Below are 21223 nucleotides of genomic sequence, written 5' to 3'. Positions count from 1 at the left end.
AAATACATTTTAACAGGTTGTATAAAATTACATGAGTTCGTTTGTCAGATATTAGATTGGTCAATTTCAAAGAAATGTTATGTGAAAACAATTTATCATGCATAGTTTCTTATTTGTATTGCATACTTGCATGTAAACACACTCTTCTAAATAAATTTAAATTTTCATAAATCAAGTTACTATGTAAATTTAAGTTTTCATAGCTCTAGTGACTATGTAAATTTAAGTTTGCATAGTACAAATGTTTTTTCGTCAGACATGTTTTGTTTCACAAATCTATTATGTAAATTTAAATTTTCATATGTAAATTCTAATTTTCTTATATCAAACTACTATGTAAATTCAAATTTTCATATATCAAATTACAATGTAAAATTAAATTTTCATATGTCAAACTACTATGTAAATTTAAATTTTCACATGAAAATCAGAAATCTCTGCAAGGGCAGTGTGGACAGCAGCCCCGATGGGAAGGGCATCTTCATCAAGGAAAAAATAAGGGGAGTGTGGCGAGTGAACTGAACCCAACTCCTCATTTATGATTCCAATACTAAACATTACACCATGAATCACTTCTTGATAGAAAGCAAAGTCTTCACTTGCCAACACCTTGTTACACAACTTGACATTCTCGGAACCGAGTAAGTGTCTGCCAACCATTTCCACATGTTCATGCAAGGTTTCATCATTCATGACAGCTGGGTAGACTGGACGCTCCTTCTCCTTCATGTCAATAATAGCCTTGCATCTGTGTACCGAAGCCTGTTTTGTGACCACCTGCATCCAGCTCCATGCATATCAACATGATTAATACATAATTTTATTTCATGCAGAAGTTGTTTCTTACAATTACATAGAACAAACACGTAATGGAGAGAAATATACTACTAACTTTAAGCAAGTATATCCTGTTCTAAGAGAATCCACGAATATCTTCGGCAAACTCTGTCATACACTAATATTTCATAAGCATCACAGGCTTGATCAATCAGTATGTGTTTAAGCGAAATAGAAAGGTCAAGTATGGATGATAGTTACCTCTTTTAGTCTCCACCGGAGTCGGTGTAGGCCATTTGTTGTAAGACACCTCAAAGTGCCCCTCAACATCACCACATTTAACATACCCTGCCAACATAGAATTCCAATAAACCACATTTCTTTCAGGCATCTCATCAATCAACCTCTTTGCTTCCTTAATACTCCCAACCAATGCATATCCATTAATCATAGTATTCCAATGCATATATCCGTAAATCTATATTTACATAGGTATGCAGTATTTTCAACATTTAAAGCATTAAAATTTTAAAACATGAATCTAACGAAGAAGAGAATAAGTAAAATTAAAATAAAGAAGAAGATTGAAAAGAGGATAATCAAAAGTTCAAAGAAGTGTATTGAAAAGAGGTTAAAACAAAAGTTAAAATAAGAAGATTTCTCTCATGCCAAACCTTATTCTTTAATGATGTGAGAATGAAGAGATCAAATCGCGAAAATAAAACTCAACTCCGAGCTGAAATCGGTGTGTTCTTTGTGTCATTGTTGGTTAAAAATGGCGAGAATAAAACCCCCAAAACAGAGTTGTGTGCTGGAAAAGAAAAAGGGTAAAAAAGGAAATCAATTTTGTTTGGAATTTAAAAATAGACCGAAATTTTATTACTTTAGCAAAAAGAGGGAGTTTATTTCATAAAAACTTAAAAATAGGGGGTTTAATGGGTTGGGCCGACATGGGGGAGGTTTTGAGTAATGGGTTAGGAAGGCAGGGGTGTGAGCCACATTTCTTGTATTTGCTTGTGTCTTGTGAAGTGTTTCAGGGCCCCACTCTACCCATCTCCCTTGTCCAACCTCGTCCTTAGGCAAAGACTTAACATTCTAATTACGTTTATGAGTTCCATCCATATGACAAAAGGCATGGACTGTGATGCCACAGTCTCCAGAAACAAATAGAAATTCTCTAAAAGAAACATCCTTGTGCTGATCGTATGCATCCTTATAATGGCCCCAAGCCAACGATTTAACATCAGAAATAAGTGAACAATCCTCAGATCTCGGAGAGGTACTTTCAAGTGAAGGAACATCTTCTACTGATCCGGAAGTACTCGGGGTATTGTCTAATGAGTTTAGCCGTCTAAGGGTTGTCTGTTTTGATGAAGAAAAAGAGTTTGAATCATAACACCTGCCCATGTCATCCGTGCCTGTAGATTGAAAAGATAAATTGGCAATGAAGCATAGGGTTCAAGCAGGGCCGGCTCTGGGGCAAGGCCAACTAGGCGACCGCCTAGGGCCCCCACTTGTTGACAAAAAAAAAGGCCCCTAATTCTCCACCCACTATCTAATAAAGCCTATATCCAAATATTAGATTGACCCAACTGATTTAAAGAAATAAAAGCCCAAATATTAGATTGACCCAAAACCAATTGATTAACCGATTTAAGCCCAACCAACAAAAAAAACAAAACTAATTCAAACCTTACGGTAATATTCGGTCAGCCAAAAAAAAACAAAACTAATTCAAAACTTACGGTTATATTCGGTCTCCTGGAGGTTTCCTATTTCGGTATTTTCTATTTTAAAAAAAAAACTAAGGGTTTAAGGTTAGTTTAAAAGAAACAGAGAAACTAAAAAAAATAAATAGAAGAGAGAACCTAGTCTTTGAGGAGTTACAAACAAGACTACTACGCTAGCAGAGGTGCTCCCAATATACATGCTTTGTATGTTCCCTTAACCCTTCTCAATTCTCTATTTATTGTTTTTCTTTTTAAATTGGATGAATTTGATTGAATTGTTTGTAGCAATAATCTTATATGAATTTGATTGAATTTTTCATAGCAATAATCTTACATGAATTTGATTGAATTTTTCGTTTTATGTATGCTATATTTTGAATGACTCAAAAGTTTGAAAAGTATTCTAAGCTAGTTGTCTGACTTGCTAGTCTTTGTTGTTCAGAAATTCTGTTGAGTGGTTAGTATCATGAGTAGCGCTAGAAAATATCCATCGGGTAGTGCTAAGAGAAAAAGGAAGCAAAAACAAGAAGAACTCGCTCAATCTCAGGCGGGAAGTATTCTTAAATTTCTTTCTACTAGTGGACAAATAGAGACTTCTAATGAAGATGTTGCGCATGAGGAGCTTGAAAATATAGTGAATATGGAACATGACGAGAGGGGGAATGATGAATTTGAAGAAAGATCAAATGTTGAAGCTGAAGAGGAGATGAATAATGTTGAATTAGAAGAGAGAGTAAATGCTGAAGATGAAGAGACAATGAATATTGAAAGCCAAGAAGAACCTAATGAAGCTATGAATGAGAATGGAGAATATGGACCGACAAACTATTTTGATCCAGCAAATTGGGATAAGATTGATCAGAAATATAGGGATTTCTTGGTCGAAAAAGGTCCAATAAGAGACAATATTACTGATTTTCCTAGAGATGATGAAGGTAGACATTTTTCAACCTTTCACTATGTGCGACGTATGGATAATGGTTTGAAGCAGGATCGAAAGTGGCTTGTTTATTCTCATTCGGTAGACAGGGTATTTTGTTTTTGTTGTAAGTTATTCAAGCAACGGGGAAGGCTTTCTCAATTGGATAGTGAAGGATGTTCAAATTGGAAAAATCTTGGTGAAAATCTTCAAAAACATGAACAAAGTGCTGAGCACAAAAGACACTTGAATAGTTGGTGTGAGTTAGAAAATAGGTTAGGAAAGAATGAAACAATCGATAAGAGTGTGCAGCAACAAATCAATCGAGAAAAAGAACATTGGAGACAACTATTATTGAGGATACTTGCTCTTGTGAAAGCTCTTGCTAAAAATACTTTGGCATTTCGCGGGGACAATGAGAAGATTAAGGAAGAAAACAACGGCATTTTTTTTAGCATGATTGAAATGATTGCAGAATTTGATCCAATATTGCAAGAGCACATCCGACGTATTGAAAGTCATGAAATTCACTATCATTATCTTGGCCACAACATTCAGAATGAACTAATTCAGATGTTAGCAGGTGACGTTATTAATGCATTTTCTTTTGGGTAGATAATCCGTGACATTCTATTACTATAAGAGTTATCATAATTTTTTTTGCAGGTGAGGTGAAAAATGCAATTCTTAAGAAAATTAAAGCGGCTAAGTACTTTTCAGTTATTCTTGATTGCACTCCAGATGTAAGCCATGAAGAACAAATGTCGCTGGTGATACGATGTGTGGATGTCTCAACAAATCCAGTTAAGATTGAAGAGTTCTTTTTAGAATTTATGAAGGTGGGCGATACATCGGGTTTGGGACTCTTTAATGAGCTGAAAGCTGTATTAAGCACTCTTCAACTTGATATTAATGATGTAAGGGGATAAGGCTATGACAATGGATCTAATATGAAAGGCAAACACAAAGGCGTACAAAAAAGATTGCTCGAAATAAATCCTAGAGCTTTTTATACGCCATGTGGTTGCCATAGTCTAAATCTTGCATTGTGTGATACGGCTAACTCTTGCTCTAAAGTTGTGTCCTTTTTCGGAGTGGTGCAACGTGTATATACATTGTTTTCTTCTTCTACAAAACGGTGGGAAGTTTTCAAAGAACATGTGAAAAGAGGTCCCAATCTTACTTTGAAGGCATTGTCACAAACACGTTGGGAAAGTCGTGTGGAAAGTGTTAAAGCGATTAGAAGTCAAGCTCCACAAATAAGAGATGCTTTAGTTGAATTAATGGATACTAGTGATGATCCGAAGACTAAGAGTGAAGCTGAGTCTCTAGCCACACATGATATTGAGAATTTTGAGTTCTTGATTGGTATGATTGTTTGGCACACGATATTGAATGGTGTTAATGTTGTTAGCAAACTCTTACAAACTGAAGATATGCAGATTGATGTCGCTATTAGTGAACTGCAAAGGTTGATTTCTTTTTTTGAAAAGTATAGAGAAACCGGATTTGAATAAGCAATGATAGAAGCTAAAGAAGTTGCAAGTGCTATGCAAATTGAGCCTATTTTTCGTGAAAAACGTATCATTCGTAGAAAGAGACAATTTGATGAAAATGCGGATAAAGAGGTGCCACAGTCAGCTGAAGAATCATTTAGAGTCAACTACTTCATTTTTATTGTTGACCAAGCTATTTCTTCTCTTAAGAGTAGGTTTGAACAGTTTCAAGTATATGAGAAACATTTTGGGTTCTTGTTTAATTTGGAGAAGTTGAAGTCTATAGACAGAGATAGTTTAAAGGCTTCTTGTGACAACTTAGCAGAGTTTCTGAAACATGACAACATTTCTGATATTGACGGGATAGAGTTATTTTTGGAATTGCAACTCTTGAAAGAAATTTTACCAGATGACGCAAAGAAAGCAATTGAAGTGCTAAACCATTTGAACTTAAGGGCTAGTTGCTTTCCAAATGCGTGGATTGCTTATAGAATATTATTAACTATACCCGTTACAGTTGCTTCTGCGGAGAGGAGCTTTTCAAAGTTGAAGATGATTAAGTCTTACCTTCGATCGACCATGTCGCAAGATAGATTAAATGGATTAGCTATGCTATCTATTGAAAAAGCTTTGGCAGAGGAGCTTGACTATGCAAATGTAATAACTGATTTTGCAGCTAAAACTGTGAGACGGGGAAATTTTCGATGATATTTTACTTGATGTAATTAGTTTGTGACTTGGTGGGGTTAGATTTCATTTCTCCTACTTTCAAAATAAATAACAATTTTTTTTTTTTGCCTATATAATTTTCTTCTTTCTTTCTTTTGTTAAAGCTTAAGGCCCCACTTTGAGAACTCGCCTAGGGCCTCTTAAATCTCAGGGCCGGCCCTGGGTTCAAGTTCAAGAAAAGAGAAGCAAGCGAAAGTTAAGAAGTCGCACCAGTGAGAGGGAGCAATGACGCTTAACACTGATGTGAAAGCAATAGCAGCAGTTCCCTTGTTGGAGAAATAAAAGCTTCACAGAATTTTGAAAGGTCAAGTTTGGTTGAGTCCCACTTCCGCAACTGTATAATAGCAGGACCATCAACAGCCTGACTACCGCAAGAATAAACCATTTTGAGCCTACCAATAAAGAAAAGAAATGGCAATGAATAGATGACAAAAAGAAAATAGTACGACAATCGACCTGCAGGTTAAAAACATTGTTTGTCTAACTTTGAGATGAAAAAATACACAAACATAGTGTGTGTTTCTAGGTTTCCCCCATCATGGAATTCTGCCAGACTTAACTTGTACCCGATGTTTCTTTTATTTTTCGATCTTCATGCAACTATGTTCTCTGTCCCTAATTTGGAATTTCAAATTACGTATCAGTTCAATTATGCATTCCCTAATAATATCCCTAACTCTCGATAATAAATTTAATCTATATAAAGTAAGCTCGTGATTGAACATTGCACAACAAAACAGACAGAAAATAACAAAGAAGTTAATCTATATATATATAAAGTAAGCTCACCGTCTGTATAAAGTGATTGCTCTTTCTTTTCTTCCTCATATACATATACTATTACTACCACAAAACAATTCTTCGTAATTTGGTATATTCTAGTTTTCAATATTTTCACCTCCAAGAAATTTCTAACAATCAGAGACGTGGAATTAGATCGATTAACATGAAATCAAAGTCCTATGTTCGTAATACTCATAAAAAATAGGTAAGAGAAAACAGTGCACTTAGTTGTTTGTAGGACTTAGCTGATCAGCACTCTTTGAGTGTGTTATGCCATTACCTGAAGCGGAAGCCATGAGAACAGACGTGGGCGAGAGATGATGGGTTCCTTTAGTGTGGATTGAAGAACTCTGTAGAGTCTAGAACTCTGTGGAGTCTATGCTCTTTCAATTCTTTAAATATACTTGTAGCTTAATCACCTGCGGATCATGAAAGGTCTCGTTTTTAGTTAAACTGCACCTTTGTCTGAGCCTTATACATACTAAGAATCGCTATGAACAGAATAAGCTCCATAACAACAGAGACTTTCTAATGGCACTAATGTGTAATCTTTAGTTTCTTTAAAACAAAAAATCTATAATTTGTTAACCGGATAGATGAACGAAAAAAAAAGTAGGCGAACTATCTAAATAATATTTGCATTGCATTAGTAAACAAAGTAAAAACAATTACCAGCCATTCTTGGTGTCCTTGAAGACCTTCAATGTCTAGAAGTTTTACAGCGACTGACTGAGCCTTCAATCCTTGTCGTAAGTTCTCAAATAAGTTAGTAATATATGCTAAGAGTAACTTCGCTTACACAGGTTAAGAGGTTAAAATATCACCTCCGCCTTCATGGGAGAATAATACTAATCAACAGTTTAGACATATCAAATGCCTCAAAATATTAACCTAGTTATTCATATCTACTGACTCTAAACTTCTACAATTAGATTGGTGTCCTACGTTGTTTATGAGAACAGAGGATATGAGGGGAGGGGTGGGTGGGTGGGCTCAAAACTATGAAAGCGGTAAACACGAAAATGAACTACGCTTAACTAATTAAGTAATGATTAATTAAACAAAATACGTAAAAGTTTGGAAAATATTCGTCAAAAATTAGAAGTTCAACCCCCAAGTTGGGTTGAGATGCGCGAGCGTGATGTTACACTACTCGACTCGCACATCCAACCAGTCCAAGTAGGTAAGTAAACTTAAACCAAAATACTAAACTTCCATAACGATTAATTAAACAAAATACGTAAAAGCTTAGAAAGTGTTCGTCAAAGATTGAAACTTCAACCCCCAAGTTGGGTTGAGATGCGCGAGTGTGATGTTACACTAGTCGCCTCGCACATCCAACCGGTCCAAGTAGGTTGAATCCCAAACTTTTGGTTAGTAAACTTAAACCAAAAGACTAAACTTCCAAAACAATTAATTAAACAAAATACGTAAAAGCTTGAAAAATGTTCGTCAAAGATTGGAACTTTAACCCGCAAGTTGGGTTGAGATGTGCGAGCGTGATGTTACACTACTCGCCTCGCACATCCAACCGGTCCAAGTAGGTTGAATCTCCAACTCTTGGTAAGTAAACTTAAACCAAAAGACTAAACTTCAAAAACTTAAACTTAATTTGTCCGAGCCTTATACATACTAAGAATCGCTATGAACAGAATAAGCTCCATAACATCAAAGACTTTCTAATGGTACACTCACACACCATCCTATATTTCAAGGGGACATACCCCTATTTTTAATATATGTTTGTATCACTCAGCCCATGTATTTCTTAACAAAATAGCTTTAAAAAATAATAAAAGACCACCTTTAAACTCATCATCCTCTTGTGGCTGACATTAACACATCAAACCTGCTATTGAGAAAACGTTGAGCCCTTGTGCAATATGTTCTCTAGTTATTAGCAATAACCTAGTGTTCATATCCATCTAAAACAATTTAATATAATATGAAGCTATTATGCCAAGTTGCTAAATTGCCAAAATTGCTGTAAATTAAATTAGAAGTACTATACCTTGTCTCTAGACCTTCCACTAATTATGGCAGTTGGGAAATGTCTTTCAACAAAGAAAACACAATTACGTCCAAAACCCCAAAAAATCAAGAATAGATGCGAAATAAATATGCTAAAAAAAAATTGCAAATCAATGGACTGATTAAACTGGGATAAGCATCTGTACCTAAACAAACAATTTCGTGTATATTTCTTTATTTATGGAATCAGTCCATACTGATACATCAGGTGAAGAAATAAGGAAAAGAGAGTTTTAGACTTTCTGTGGTCTAAGCCATAATTTATTTTATCCAGTATGTCAATTATTATTCTACTTCATCAAGGTCGTTGGGCATGGCTTTACTTCGACAGGTATAAAGCTAAGCAGAATAGAAACAATTTATAAATAAACAGCTAATTGCAAATAAGAGAGAGCACTAAGACGTAAAGCATAGCTTGTAGGTTTAAACATCGTTGACATACATACTTCAACAAAAAACTTATAAACCATAACTTATAATATGCAATTTTATAGTATAGGATCTCAACCATTTCTTAGTATATCTAAATAAAATCAACGCTTGAAGAGAACTTGTTGGAGGAAATCTAAATCTAACTAATAGTAAATCCTTCTGGTGAACTGTGGTGATTGCGTGTGTCAAAGTGTGTGAACAATAGACGTTATGCCTCAGGTTCAGTTTGGATACATCATTAAGCTATGGTTGAGGCCTCTCCAAACCATAGCTAACAAAGGCACAATGTCGTCAAAGTAGGGGGCTATCACAGGTATGCTTCCAAACTTTTATAAGTTATTTGAATAGACAATATTCTAACACAGGACATCAAAAGCACACAAAAAAATCTAATCAGAATTAAGAAAAAGAAAAAGAGGTACCACCACTGCAAATACTTTGTGTTATGCAAGTTAACAAAGGCTACCTGAGTCGAAGAAACAAACTTTTAATTCATATCATTACAAACCATGAGGACAGATGTGGGCGAGAGATGATGGGTGCCTTTAGTGTGCATTGAAAAACTCTATGGAGTCTAGAACTCTGTGGAGTCTATGCTCCTTCAATTCTTTAAATCTACTTGTAGCTTAATCACCTGCGGATCATGAAAGGTCTCGTTTTCTGTCAAAGATGGCATCGAGGTTCGGGTTTTTGCTGGTCATTGTGACGATGGAAGGGTGAGAGTGAGATTTGGGAAATGGGGGTAGGCGAGGAGAGAAAAGGGGTTGTTAAATTGAGGCGTACAATTTTTGTGTCATGGCTGCCAGCTTGGCTCGATGCAGTAGTAGGGCTATTGTGAATTCTTGCTTGTTAGGGAAGAAGATAAGAGACAATCGTAGCTTCAGGAGAAAAGTTAGCTAGGTTTTCGGTAGAATTTGTATAAGGTTTATTTAATTTGTTATTTTTTATTTAATTTGAGGAGTCAATAGAAAATTAAGAATAGATTGGGGAGATTTAAACAAACTTGGGGAGGTATCACTAATTATTATTCCATCCGATTTTTTAAGAGCCAATCATATTGATCGAGGTGCAAAATAGAGCGATATGGTGAGGAGAGAAAATAGATTGCATAGGAAACACTGCTAGCTCTTTTGAATGACAGAAATTCTAGTTCTTTGAAAGGTTTAGAATTTTATCTTACCTTTCTTCTTCTTGCCACCACCTTTCTTCTTGGTCTTCGTCCCCAGAGATAGCCATGCGTTGATTTATGGGTCATCCGTCAACGCCTTAGTGGTCAGAAACTCCCAGCAGAGCATGAGATGTAATCCAGTCTAACCCATTTGGCATTAACAACACTGTGAATTTTATATGGCCAGCAAAGTCACCTGAAAGAAGACACAAAAAGCTTCAAGTGTGTTTGAAATGTATAATAGTTATGCAGAAGCATACTCATCAACACCAATTACATTTCATGCCATCACTTCAATCTATCTTTTCATGCTTACCAGGCTTCTCATGAAGAATAGGATATGGCTGCAAAAAGGTCATGGTTGATACATTCCACCAATCCTAAGCGAGCTCGCTTCTCTTCCAAGGCCCTGATTAGAAATTGCAAAACCTTGGTCAAGGCAAAGAATACAAAACTCAAAACACAGCAAGAAAATCTCTACCACAGAATTAATAATTAAGAAGTTTGCTAACCTTGCAGTAAATGGCATGATGGGGAATTTCTGGCTTATTTCGCTGAAGATAAATCTTGAACCTTTCATCTTTAAGTGATAGTTCTTGTCAACTGCTCTCTAGTAGTTTGTTTCTCATCTAAAATCTTAGGCTGAAACATTTTGCATCTTAGTATAAAAAGGACACACAACAAAAGGAGTTGTCCTATAAACTTGTGTGAGCTAATAACAAATGACACTTACCTTGTCGTCCCCTGTGCTCGTTATTATATCATCGCATAGACTTCATTCTCCTCAAATTCTGCATCGTCAACTTTGGTCTCAAGGTTGGATGCACTTAAAATGACTGTTCCCATCAATTACGAATTGCTTAAGCTAATGACTACGCATACATCAGATATATATATATAGTGGAAAAGATTACGCACACGACACACATACGTACATCAGATTCAGTAACAATGTCAGCTCGAAATTGTTGTCGTTGCTTGGTCGCAGAGGTCTCACATCCACCTACAAGAAGAAAAATTCTCTATGTTGAGGATGCGTCTAGGAAATTATGTTTGATCACAAATAAAAATAAAATAAAAGGATTGCATACCTCAACTTGATCCACCCTTTGAACTTGAGCTTGTCCTCGCACTATAGCACAATGAGTCGGTACATCCTCTTGGTCTGCCATGATTTCTTTCAAAGAAAAAGAGTGTTTGCTAAACTACAAAGGCTTACATTCGAAATAGTATCAAAACAGTAAAAAATATAGATAAAATCCAAATCAGTAGATGGACAAAACATCTTGAACAAACTAATGGAAAATATATATTATCTAGAAGCACTTCAAATTTAGACTGTAAGAAATGTTGTTATGTAGCGTTAAGCTTTTGAATAGATGTGTGTTACAGAAAATAATGCACTTACCACTATTTAGCTCTGTAAAAATTTCGCAGCACGCCAACCGAACACTTGTGTATGCACCTGATTGAGATCCATAGATTAGGGTGCTGTCATTTCTTTAAACAACATATACACATGTATTCACATAAATTATGATTGGAAGTCATTAAACTAACACCCACATTTTGTATTATATTTTTCTCCAAACAGGTTAATAATTAGCATTGATTGTTTCCCCGGATTATAAAATTGTTAACAAAAGTTCTAAGCCAAAACAACTTGGTAGGATTTGCAATCAAATGGTTTTTTAGGCAATATAGCAAACATGTATATAAGAATAACGGAAGTTCAAGTCGTCTCTTTAAAAAAAAAAACTCAAAGCAAATATGCATAGATTAAATTATCAGCTTTTAGCATTGTAAATATAGTAAACTACTAACCAAGAATCTAAATAAAACGCTTGAAGAGAACCTGTTGGAGGAAATCTAAATCTAACTAATAGTAAATCCTTCCGGTGAACTGTGGTGATTGAGTGTGTCAGAGTGTGTGAACAATAGATGTTATGCCTCAGGTTCAGTTTGGATACATCATTAAGCTATGGTTGGGGTCTCTCCAAACATACACAAAGACACAATGTCATCAAAGTAGGGGGGCTATCATAGGTATGCTTCCAAACTTTCATAAGTTATTTGAATAGACAATATTGTAACACAGTACATCAAAAGCACACAAAAAAATCTAATCAGAATTAAGAAAAAGAAAAAGAGGTGCCACCACTGCAAATACTTTGTGTTATGCAAGTTCACGGAGGCTACCTGAGTCGAAGAAACAAACTTTTAATTCATATCATTAGAAGCCATGGGGACAGATGTGGGCAAGAGATGATGGGTGCCTTTAGTGCGCATTGAAGAACTCTGTGGAGTTTAGAACTCTGTGGAGTCTATGCTCCTTCAATTCTTTAAATCTACTTGTAGCTTAATCACCTGCGGATCATGAAAGCTTTTTTTTTCCCCCTCTCATTAGTGTTTAGAATACGTGGGTGTTTTTGAATTGAGGCGTTCAATTTTTGTGTCATGGTGCCAGTTTGGCTCGATGCAGTAGTGGGGCTATTGTAAACTCTTGCTTGGTAGGGAAGAAGATAAGAGACAATCGTAGTTTGAGGAGAAAAATTAGGTTTTCAATAGAATTTGTATAATGTTTATTTAATTTGTTATTATTATTTTTTTTAATTTGAAGAGTCCATAAAAAATTAAGAATAGATTAGGGAGATTTAAACAAATCTGGGGAGGTGTCACTAATTATTATTCCATCTGATTTTTTAAAAGCTAATCATATTGCTCAATCGAAGTGCAAAATAGAGCGATATGGTGAGGAGAGAAAATGTGCGCGAGCTTTTATATATATATATATATATGAACTGGTGTGAGATACTATAATTTTGGCTTTGTACCATTGTACGTGAACATATGAACTATTTCCCAGATTTATCTATCCATATATGCATTATGCAGTATCTTCTTTTGGTCGGACAAATATTCTTAGTAGTATCCTATGACAGTAACACCTAATCCAAATCACAATGTCTCTTAGCTCCTAAGGTGTTCTATACATCTCTCTCTATTGAATGAACTTTGTGACGGTAATAGAGTGTAGATGCATGTGAGAATCTACTACTTAATCAAACAATCAGAACAAGAACTCAAATCTTATTCCATGGGGCCAATACCATGTGCCCCTACACTTGTATCCACATTCTACAATCATCACTAAACTGATAAAAAAACACAAAGGAGAATTACTACACGTTGTAGATAGAATCTATACCATTTTACCTTGGAAAGCATTCTATCACAAAAATCGCAAAGAATCAAATATATGCCAGCTTTTCTTGTCAAAGTCGGTAAAAGATAAAGATGAGGAATATTAACACTATTTGAAAACATAAAATTGTACCGGCCAGTACTGCACCTCACTCACCCACACAGTGACACATGTGTGATGCTAGGATTCGTGTTTGTGTATCAATGTTATACCTCATATCTGATCCCAACTATCCCAAGTTGACATTCTCTCTCCAGCGTATGATTCTTCCTCAGTTTCCAGACCGCTTTATTTGCATCATTTTACATACTTCATCCCTAATTAAGCTCAATACAGTTCAAGGTCACCTCATTAAGATATTGTCGGATAGAGGGGAATAAAGTTACTGTTTCATTCCTAAAAGGGTGTTAATGTTCAGTTTTAAGTGTTGAAAGAGATCTAATTTAATCAGGTATGTATTCTAGATTAGTTAATTTATTTCTAGTACATCATGGATATCTAAGTGAAGTAATTTGTTATTACTAAGTGATAATTAATTTTGTGAATTAATATTTCTCCTGATACATTTTCTGAGGTTCCATTAAGCACATTCTGGGTTTTGCTATTGAGAATTTGAGACTACATACTATACAATGATGAAGTTGCATTTCCCCTGTCGTCTCTAGGCTCATGGAGCAATGTATAGCTACACGCCTCCACTGCCTGCCTTTATGGAGCAATTTTGATTTTAATCTATGAAGTTTATTTGATCGGAAAAGAAAAAAATAATAAAAAATAAAATAAAATCTCTAGACTCATCATCTAATGGAAATAGTAAGAAAATTTTCATTTCTTTTTATTTATTACTATTTTGTCCCACTTTTCATATTTGTTTTCCTATGCTTCATTGCAGCTGCCAAATCTTCTTTTTCTACTTTTTCAAGTTTATTAAGACTTCATCTACCATTTTTTTTTTTATTACTATTGTAGCAAATAATGGAGAATTAAGAAGTGACACACAAGATGTATAGTGGTTTGAAGCCATTGCGGCTTCCTACGTCCACTGGAGAAAAAGGAGGTTTATTGTTTGATAGTTCTTTAGGGTTTATTACAGAGATTTATATATGCACAATCGTATGTAGTTGTTTCTAAAAAGGTGGAGTCTCCCTTATAGAAACAACTCTGTAAAGAACATATCGAACTGACTAGACTAGGGGGTGCACACCCCTAGTTCATGCCCAAGTGGAGGGCGCACGTCCTTTCTTCTCCCATACTCCCCTCAAGTTGGTGCGAAGATATGCAGCAAGCCCAACTTGAAGAGTATATCATGAAACTTTGATGCTGAAAGTCCCTTGGTAAAAATGTCTGCAAGTTGTTGGTCACTGTGGACAAATGAGGTAATAACAATGTTAGACTACACCTTTTCATGCATAAAATGGCACTTAACCTCAATATGCTTAGTTTTCTCATGGAACACCGAATTGGCAGCAATATTCATTGCAACCTGATTATCACAATAAAGTGTAGTTGGCAGATGCAGACCAAAACATAAATCCTACAGAAGAGTTTGCAGCTAAATAATTTCACTGGTGGTTGAAGCCAGCCATAACTCTATACTCGGCTTCAACACTAGAACGAGCCACCACATTTTGTTTCTTACTCTTCTAAGTGACTAAGTTACCTCCTACAAAGGTACAATAACCGAAGGTAGACTGTCGATCAACTGAACATCCTGCCCAATCAACATCTGTATAGGCGGTAATGGATGTATGCCCATTTTTCCGTAGCCAAATACCTCTTCCTGGCGACCCTTTCAGATATTGTAGTATTCCAGAAATTGTATTCATATGTTGGGTCCTTAGAGCGTGCATGAAGCGACCAACCAAGCTAACTGCATAAGAAATATCTGGTCGGGTAATAGTTAAATAGATTAGTTTACCAACTAATAACTGATACTGACCAATTTCAGTGAAGAGATCACCGGTGTTGTCTAACTTAACTCCACTGTCAGTTGGAGAATCAGATGGTTTTATCCCCAGCTTTCTTGTTTTACTTAAAAGATCCAACAAGTACTTTCTTTGATTCAGAAATACGCCCCTTTTTTAATAGGCAATTTCAATCCCTAGAAAGTACTTCATAATACCCAAATCCTTGATGGCGAACTTCTTGTGCAGCGCAGTAGATCCTTGAGCTTAGAAATCTCGATATGGTCATTACCAGTAATACCTATGTCATCAACATAAATAAAAACAACAACCAAGCCAGACATGCTAGCTTAATCTTGGCATACCACGCTGATAAGAGCCCAAAACTATAGTTTAAACCCTTTAATAGTATTTCTATTTAGCCAATTATGTTATTAATAATACAGGTTTATCACTAATTACGTGCTTTTGAGTATTTCAGGCTTCGGAGTTGAATAAATGTTAATTCGTTACTAATTTGGCGCTAAAAGGAGCTAAAGTGATTGCTAGAGAAGTTCCATGAAGAAAACCCAAGTTTAATGGAGAAAAAGCCCTTAAAAAGCCTAAGTCAACACTGTTAAGTGAAAGTCAAACCGGATTAGAGAGCTGAAGAAAAGTCAACAGAACTTCAAAAAGTCATATCTTTAGACTCAGGCCTCGGATTTGGACCCAATGTATATCAAAATAACCGGCTCAGAAAGCTCTTTCCAATGGTCTAGGCTTTGACTCGATTAGAGTAGTATAAGTTAGTGAAAACATGCACTATAGTAACACGATAAGAATTGGAAGTCTTGGATTCAAGTCATTTAACCAATTGGGTTATGGACTTGATTTATGGGTCCATAACCTAACCTAAAAACCCATGCACGATTTTATATCATTAAATAAGAGAATAAAAACCCTAAACTCTCTCTCCCTCCCTTCCATTAGTTAGAATAAATTAGGGTTCTCTCTTTCTCTCTCCTTTTTAGTTTTAGTTTATGAGTTTAGTTTGTAGTCTCTATTAGAACATTTTAATAAAAGCTTTAGTTTATTCAATTCAATTACTTTTTCTTTATATTATGTCTTCTTTTCATTCTTTTGTTCATGATAGTCCCTTGAATCAAAGCTAAACTCCCATTAGAGGGAGTTTGAATGAAGTTTTGAGAGGACTTGATTTGTTAGCATAGATTTTTTGTTTAGGGTTTTAAGTTTAGGTTTTTCTTGACTTAGAGATAAGAAGAGTTTAACCTAAACTAGCGAATAGTGAGTTTGCCATGAGAATGAAAACAAACTTTCTCTCATGCTAATTAGCTTATGACTAGAGATAGTATAAAATAATTAGGGATCATTAAAGGTCTAGTCTTTATATTTTAATCTTGTGTGAGAATATATAGACTAGGGTTTTCTATACAAATCTATGCTAGCAGTTAAGAAATTAAAAGTGGATTTCAATCTCTCTAGTTTTCTCCATAAGATTCACCTATAAATAATTACTTTAGTTAATATTAGTATAAAATCAATTGATAGTATTATCTCGTACTATAAATTCTTAACATAATATTAGTCTCACTATTGTTTCCTTATGTTTGATTAATTGGATTCTATTTAGTCTTGGTAGTTTAGGAATGGAACGAATCCTGACTCTTTATATATTACTTCATTATTATTTGAAAGTAGGAATATTGATCTAAGCACTTGTTTAGTTGATTGATTATTTGTGTTTACGCATAGATAGTTAGTTTACATAAATTTGTGAATATCACACACTCGTGGAGACTGCTTGAGTTCATAGATGGCCTTTTTTTTAACTTGCATACTAATCCAACCTTAGCCTCCTTTGGATGTCCAAGTGGAATGCTCATATACACTTTATCTTTAAAATTGACGTGCAAGAATGCATTTTTAACATCCATCTGAAATAATTTCCAATCTTGATTTATGGCTAGAGATACAAGAACACTAAATGTGTTCATCTTAGCAACTAGTGCAAAAGTCACCTTGTAGTCTTGCCATATGTTTGGGTGAATCCCCTTGCAACGAGTCGAGCTTTAGGCCTATCTAAAGAACCATCACTATTGAACTTGTTTCTGAACACCCAACGACAATCAACTGTTTTCTTTCCATAAGGTAACATAACAATCTCCCAAGTTTCATTCTCGTCTAGAGCACGAAGTTCTTCTTGCATCGCCTTTCTCCATACTAAACTAGTATTAACTTCTTTAAAGTTATTTGGTTCTTACACATCATCAACTACACTTATGAAAGCATGATGAGATGAATTGATAATGGCATACTTTATATACTCCTGTAAAGGGTATGAAACATCATGTAATGAATAAAAGTTCCGATAGATCACTGAAGAATGTATTTCTTTATCCGATTTATAGTAATCCTTGAGAGATAATGGAGGTCGTCTCTTTTTTTCAGATTGTCGAGGAACTTGAGGAGCCTGAGGCTCAGGCAGAGGGTGCACGCCCCCTAGTTGCTTAATTAATGAGGACGGATTCCCCTCAGTCTGGGTAGAATCCGGAACACCTACAATGACATAGCGCACACCCCTTGGTTTCTCATTAAATGAGGGCGGACACCCCTCAGTCTGGGTAGAAGCAGGAACAATTTATTTAGTAGGAACAATGAGTGGTACAACCCCAATTACTTATGCAGCAGGTTCAATAACTTTACTAACTGCTGGGAAAGGAACCAAATCAGATAAGCACTTCCCCTGGGACCGATTCCCAGGCACAACTGGAGTTTGAAAGAAAGTTTCAAATTCCACAAAACAAACATCTCGAGACACTACCAGTTTTCTTGTCACTGGATTGTAACATATATAGCATTTATATGTGAAAGAGTAACCAAAGAAGATAAATCGAGTAGCCCAAGCATTAAATCTATCTCGATGGATTGCTTGTTGATGTACATAACAATCACACCCGAAAACTTGTAGATGAGAATGATCTAGCGTTCTAGTCTTGAGCACTTCCAATGGTGAGTTAAAACCAAGAATCTGACTGGGAAGACGATTAATCAGATATGCAACAGTTAAGACGCCGTGAGACCAATATTGCTTAGGAACATTCATGCCAAGCATAAGAGTACGAGTGGTCTCCAAAAGGTGAATGTTTTTTCTTCCAGCCACACCATTCTGTTGAGGTGTGCCAACACAGCTTGTTTGATGAATTATCCTTTGGCTACGAAGGTACTCAGGTAATAGTCCTTTGGAAATTGTCAGATCTAAACATCTTGAGTTTAGCACCAAACTGATTAGTAACAATTTTATGAAAGTCTTTGAAAACAGTCATAGCCTCAGTCTTTGATATGAACAACTATAACAATGTAGCATGAGATTTATCGCCAATAAATAACAAAAAATACTTATAGCCATCATATGAATTAATAGGGGCAAGTCCCCATAAATCAGAGTGGATTAACTCAAACAATTTATTAGACATAGTGTGTGAGTTTGGAAAGGGTAAACGAGTTTGTTTAGAGAATTGACAAACATCACAAACATCATCAGAGTTCATAGAAGCAATGCAAACAGAAACAAATTTGATTGAACATGACTTGATGGATGCCCAAGTCTTTTATGCAAAATACGACTTTCAACTAAACCACTAGCTTGACATGCCTTCTTATGAGAATTCAGCAAATAGAGCCCATTTGAATAAATTCCTTTACCAATCGTCCTCTTCGACTTTTGATCCTGAAAAATGACATAGTTAGGAGAAAAAATGACATCACAATTTAAGGAGTTTGTAATTTTTCCAACAGATAGAAGTTGATCGAACAAGGATGAAGGAACAACAAGAGCGTTATTATTGGGACTTTGAGATAAAAATGCACTTGACCACTACCTAGAATAGGAACGGTGGATCCATTGACCATGGAGATATTATGTTTCTCTGTCTTGGGTACAAAATTATGGACAGAGGAAGGACAATTAGCCATATGATCAGTAGCCCTTTAATCAATTATCCATGATTTACTATTTTCTGGCATATTAAAATAGGCGTGTAAATTACCTGACATATGAGTTGAAGCAGACAGACCTTTGCTAGATGGAATGGACTTAGTAAGTTGTTGGAGAATTTAACTAAACTGATGACTGATATCTGAGTTGGAGATTGATGTCTCGGCTACTGCAACATGATCTTTCTTGGACGGTTCCCTTTTAACGTGTGGATGCAATTCCCAACAATGGTCCTTGGTGTGCTAGTTTTTACCACAATGATCACAGTGAGGCATTTCCCTTTTTCCCTGTGACCTTTTTTTCTAAAAACATTCTCTGTAAGCAGAATAGTAGACTAAGAGATTGGAAACTTAAACTTGGAGTTCATGGGTTTCTTCCTTGTTTCCTCTCCCTGAATGGTTGCACAAACAACAACAGGTTAGGGAAGAGTGTTTTCCATTAGAATATTGCTATCCAGATTTTCATATTTTGATTTTAGACTACGAAACAATGTGAAGAATTTATCATATTCAACCCATTTCAAAAGTGTCTTAGCATCTGTGGTGTGTGGGTGATATATGTTTAATTGATCCCACAATTTCATCAGATTCTTAAGTTGTTGTGTAAAGGTTTTCTCACATTGTTGCAAAACACCGATTGCAAGTTGAAGTTCAAAAACATGGGCAGAATTGTTCTGGTTTCCGTATAAATCTTTAATCGAATCCCACATCTCCTTTACATAATCAAATAAAGTAAAGATGCATGCCATCAATAGTTGACTCCATCGAATTAAGCAACCAAAATCGAACAAGCTGATCATTAGAAACCCAATTCTCATATTCGGCATCATTAATGGCAGGACACTCCTTTGCACCATTAATAAACCCTAGTTTTCTTTTTCTGCCTATAGATAAAGTAACATTATTAGACTAGGTATATAATTTGTTCAATTTAAAAGAATAGAATACAACTTCCAACCAGGATTAGATCCAGTCTATGTAGTTACAACAGACTTTGGATTTGGATTTGGGTTTGTCATAGCAGGTTTTTTTTTTTTTTTTTTTTTAAATTTAAGTAAGAAGAGATTGATTAAGAGAATAAATTAAACGCTCCGCTTTGATACCATGTAGCAAATAATGGAGAGTTAAAGAGATGACACGCAAGATGTATAGTGGTTCGGAGCCATTGTGGCTTCCTATGTCCAATGGAGAAGAAGGGCGTTTATTACTTGATAGTTAATTAGGGTTTATTACAGAGATTTATATATGCACAATCGTCTGTAGTTGTTTCTAAAAAGGTGTAGTCTCCCTTATAGAAATAACTCTGTAAAGAACATATTGAATTGACTAGACTAGGGGCGCTTCATGCCCAACTGGAGGGCGCATGCCCTTTCTTCTCCCACAACTATACAATGATTATAAGATGACAGTTAGCCTGCTGTTACTGATTTTGTAGAGAAAAAAAGGTGTTTTTTTTTCCTTTCTCTCGTGTAAGGTGCGCCCGCGCTTGTGTATGCTGGACAAGGGCACGCCCGCGCTCCTCTCTTGGCAAACGAACAGTACTTTAGGCGCGCACACGCTCAAACTTTGGCTAGCCAAGGGCGCCCACGCGCTCCACCATTTTTCAGCACGAATTCAACTGTTTTTGGAAGTTTTCAGAAATAGTATAAATATAAGTTTTTTATGTAAAAACTTAACCTAACCGAAACCAAGAAAGAGAGTGATTGTAAGAAAGTAATTCTTAGTGAGTTGAGTGTTCATTCTTTGTGAGTAAATTAAGAGCTCTTGTAATCTGTTACTCTTGACATCTAGTAAAGCTTGGAACTCGCAGTGTAGACGTAGGCAAATTGTCGAACCACGATATATTTTGTCTTCTGGTTTGATCTTCTTTTACATTAATTGTTTTACTTTATATGCTTGTTTAATTGACATTGAGAAATGTTGGGATAGTACTTGGAGGGTATTGAAGTTTTGTCTAAAGAGAATGATCAATCCTTGTGTAGGGTTAATCTATTTGTAGTAGATAACATTGTTTCCGCAGTTAATTATTCACAACATGTTTTAACATTTCAAGCAA

The 21223-nt window shown here is 35.6% G+C and overlaps 1 protein-coding gene and 1 long non-coding RNA gene across 2 annotated transcripts; one reads left to right on the top strand and one right to left on the bottom strand.

Annotated features, from left to right (window-relative positions):
- Nucleotides 1-335: 335 nt before the first annotated feature.
- On the bottom strand, nt 336-1298 carry LOC147517293 (uncharacterized). Its single transcript, XR_015213830.1, has 2 exons — nt 1039-1298; nt 336-945 (listed from the first exon to the last, which is right to left on the bottom strand). It is a non-coding gene; the product is annotated as an uncharacterized LOC147517293 (long non-coding RNA).
- A 1231-nt stretch (nt 1299-2529) lies between these two features.
- Nucleotides 2530-5795, top strand: LOC147517292 (uncharacterized). Its single transcript, XM_086594666.1, has 4 exons — nt 2530-4009; nt 4093-4351; nt 4559-4740; nt 4954-5795. Exons 1-4 carry the CDS (start codon nt 2974-2976, stop codon nt 5628-5630), a joined length of 2154 nt encoding a protein of 717 aa, XP_086450792.1. The 5' UTR covers nt 2530-2973; the 3' UTR covers nt 5631-5795.
- Nucleotides 5796-21223: the final 15428 nt, after the last annotated feature.

This window comes from Coptis chinensis, chromosome 2 (genome assembly GCF_015680905.1).
Source record: "Coptis chinensis isolate HL-2020 chromosome 2, ASM1568090v1, whole genome shotgun sequence".
Lineage (NCBI taxonomy): Eukaryota > Viridiplantae > Streptophyta > Magnoliopsida > Ranunculales > Ranunculaceae > Coptis > Coptis chinensis.
The sequence above is the reverse complement of the archived record's forward strand: the minus strand, read 5'-3'. Positions and strand labels throughout refer to the sequence as shown.

Bases quoted from the DNA above. Each gene is read 5' to 3' on its own strand.
- LOC147517292 (XM_086594666.1), top strand. From the start codon at position 2,974: ATGAGTAGCGCTAGAAAATATCCATCGGGTAGTGCTAAGAGAAAAAGG. The intron at 4,010-4,092 runs GTGACGTTATTA...TTTTTTTTGCAG, and splicing joins ACTAATTCAGATGTTAGCAG to GTGAGGTGAAAAATGCAATT. The intron at 4,741-4,953 runs GTGAAGCTGAGT...AAGCAATGATAG, and splicing joins TGATGATCCGAAGACTAAGA to AAGCTAAAGAAGTTGCAAGT.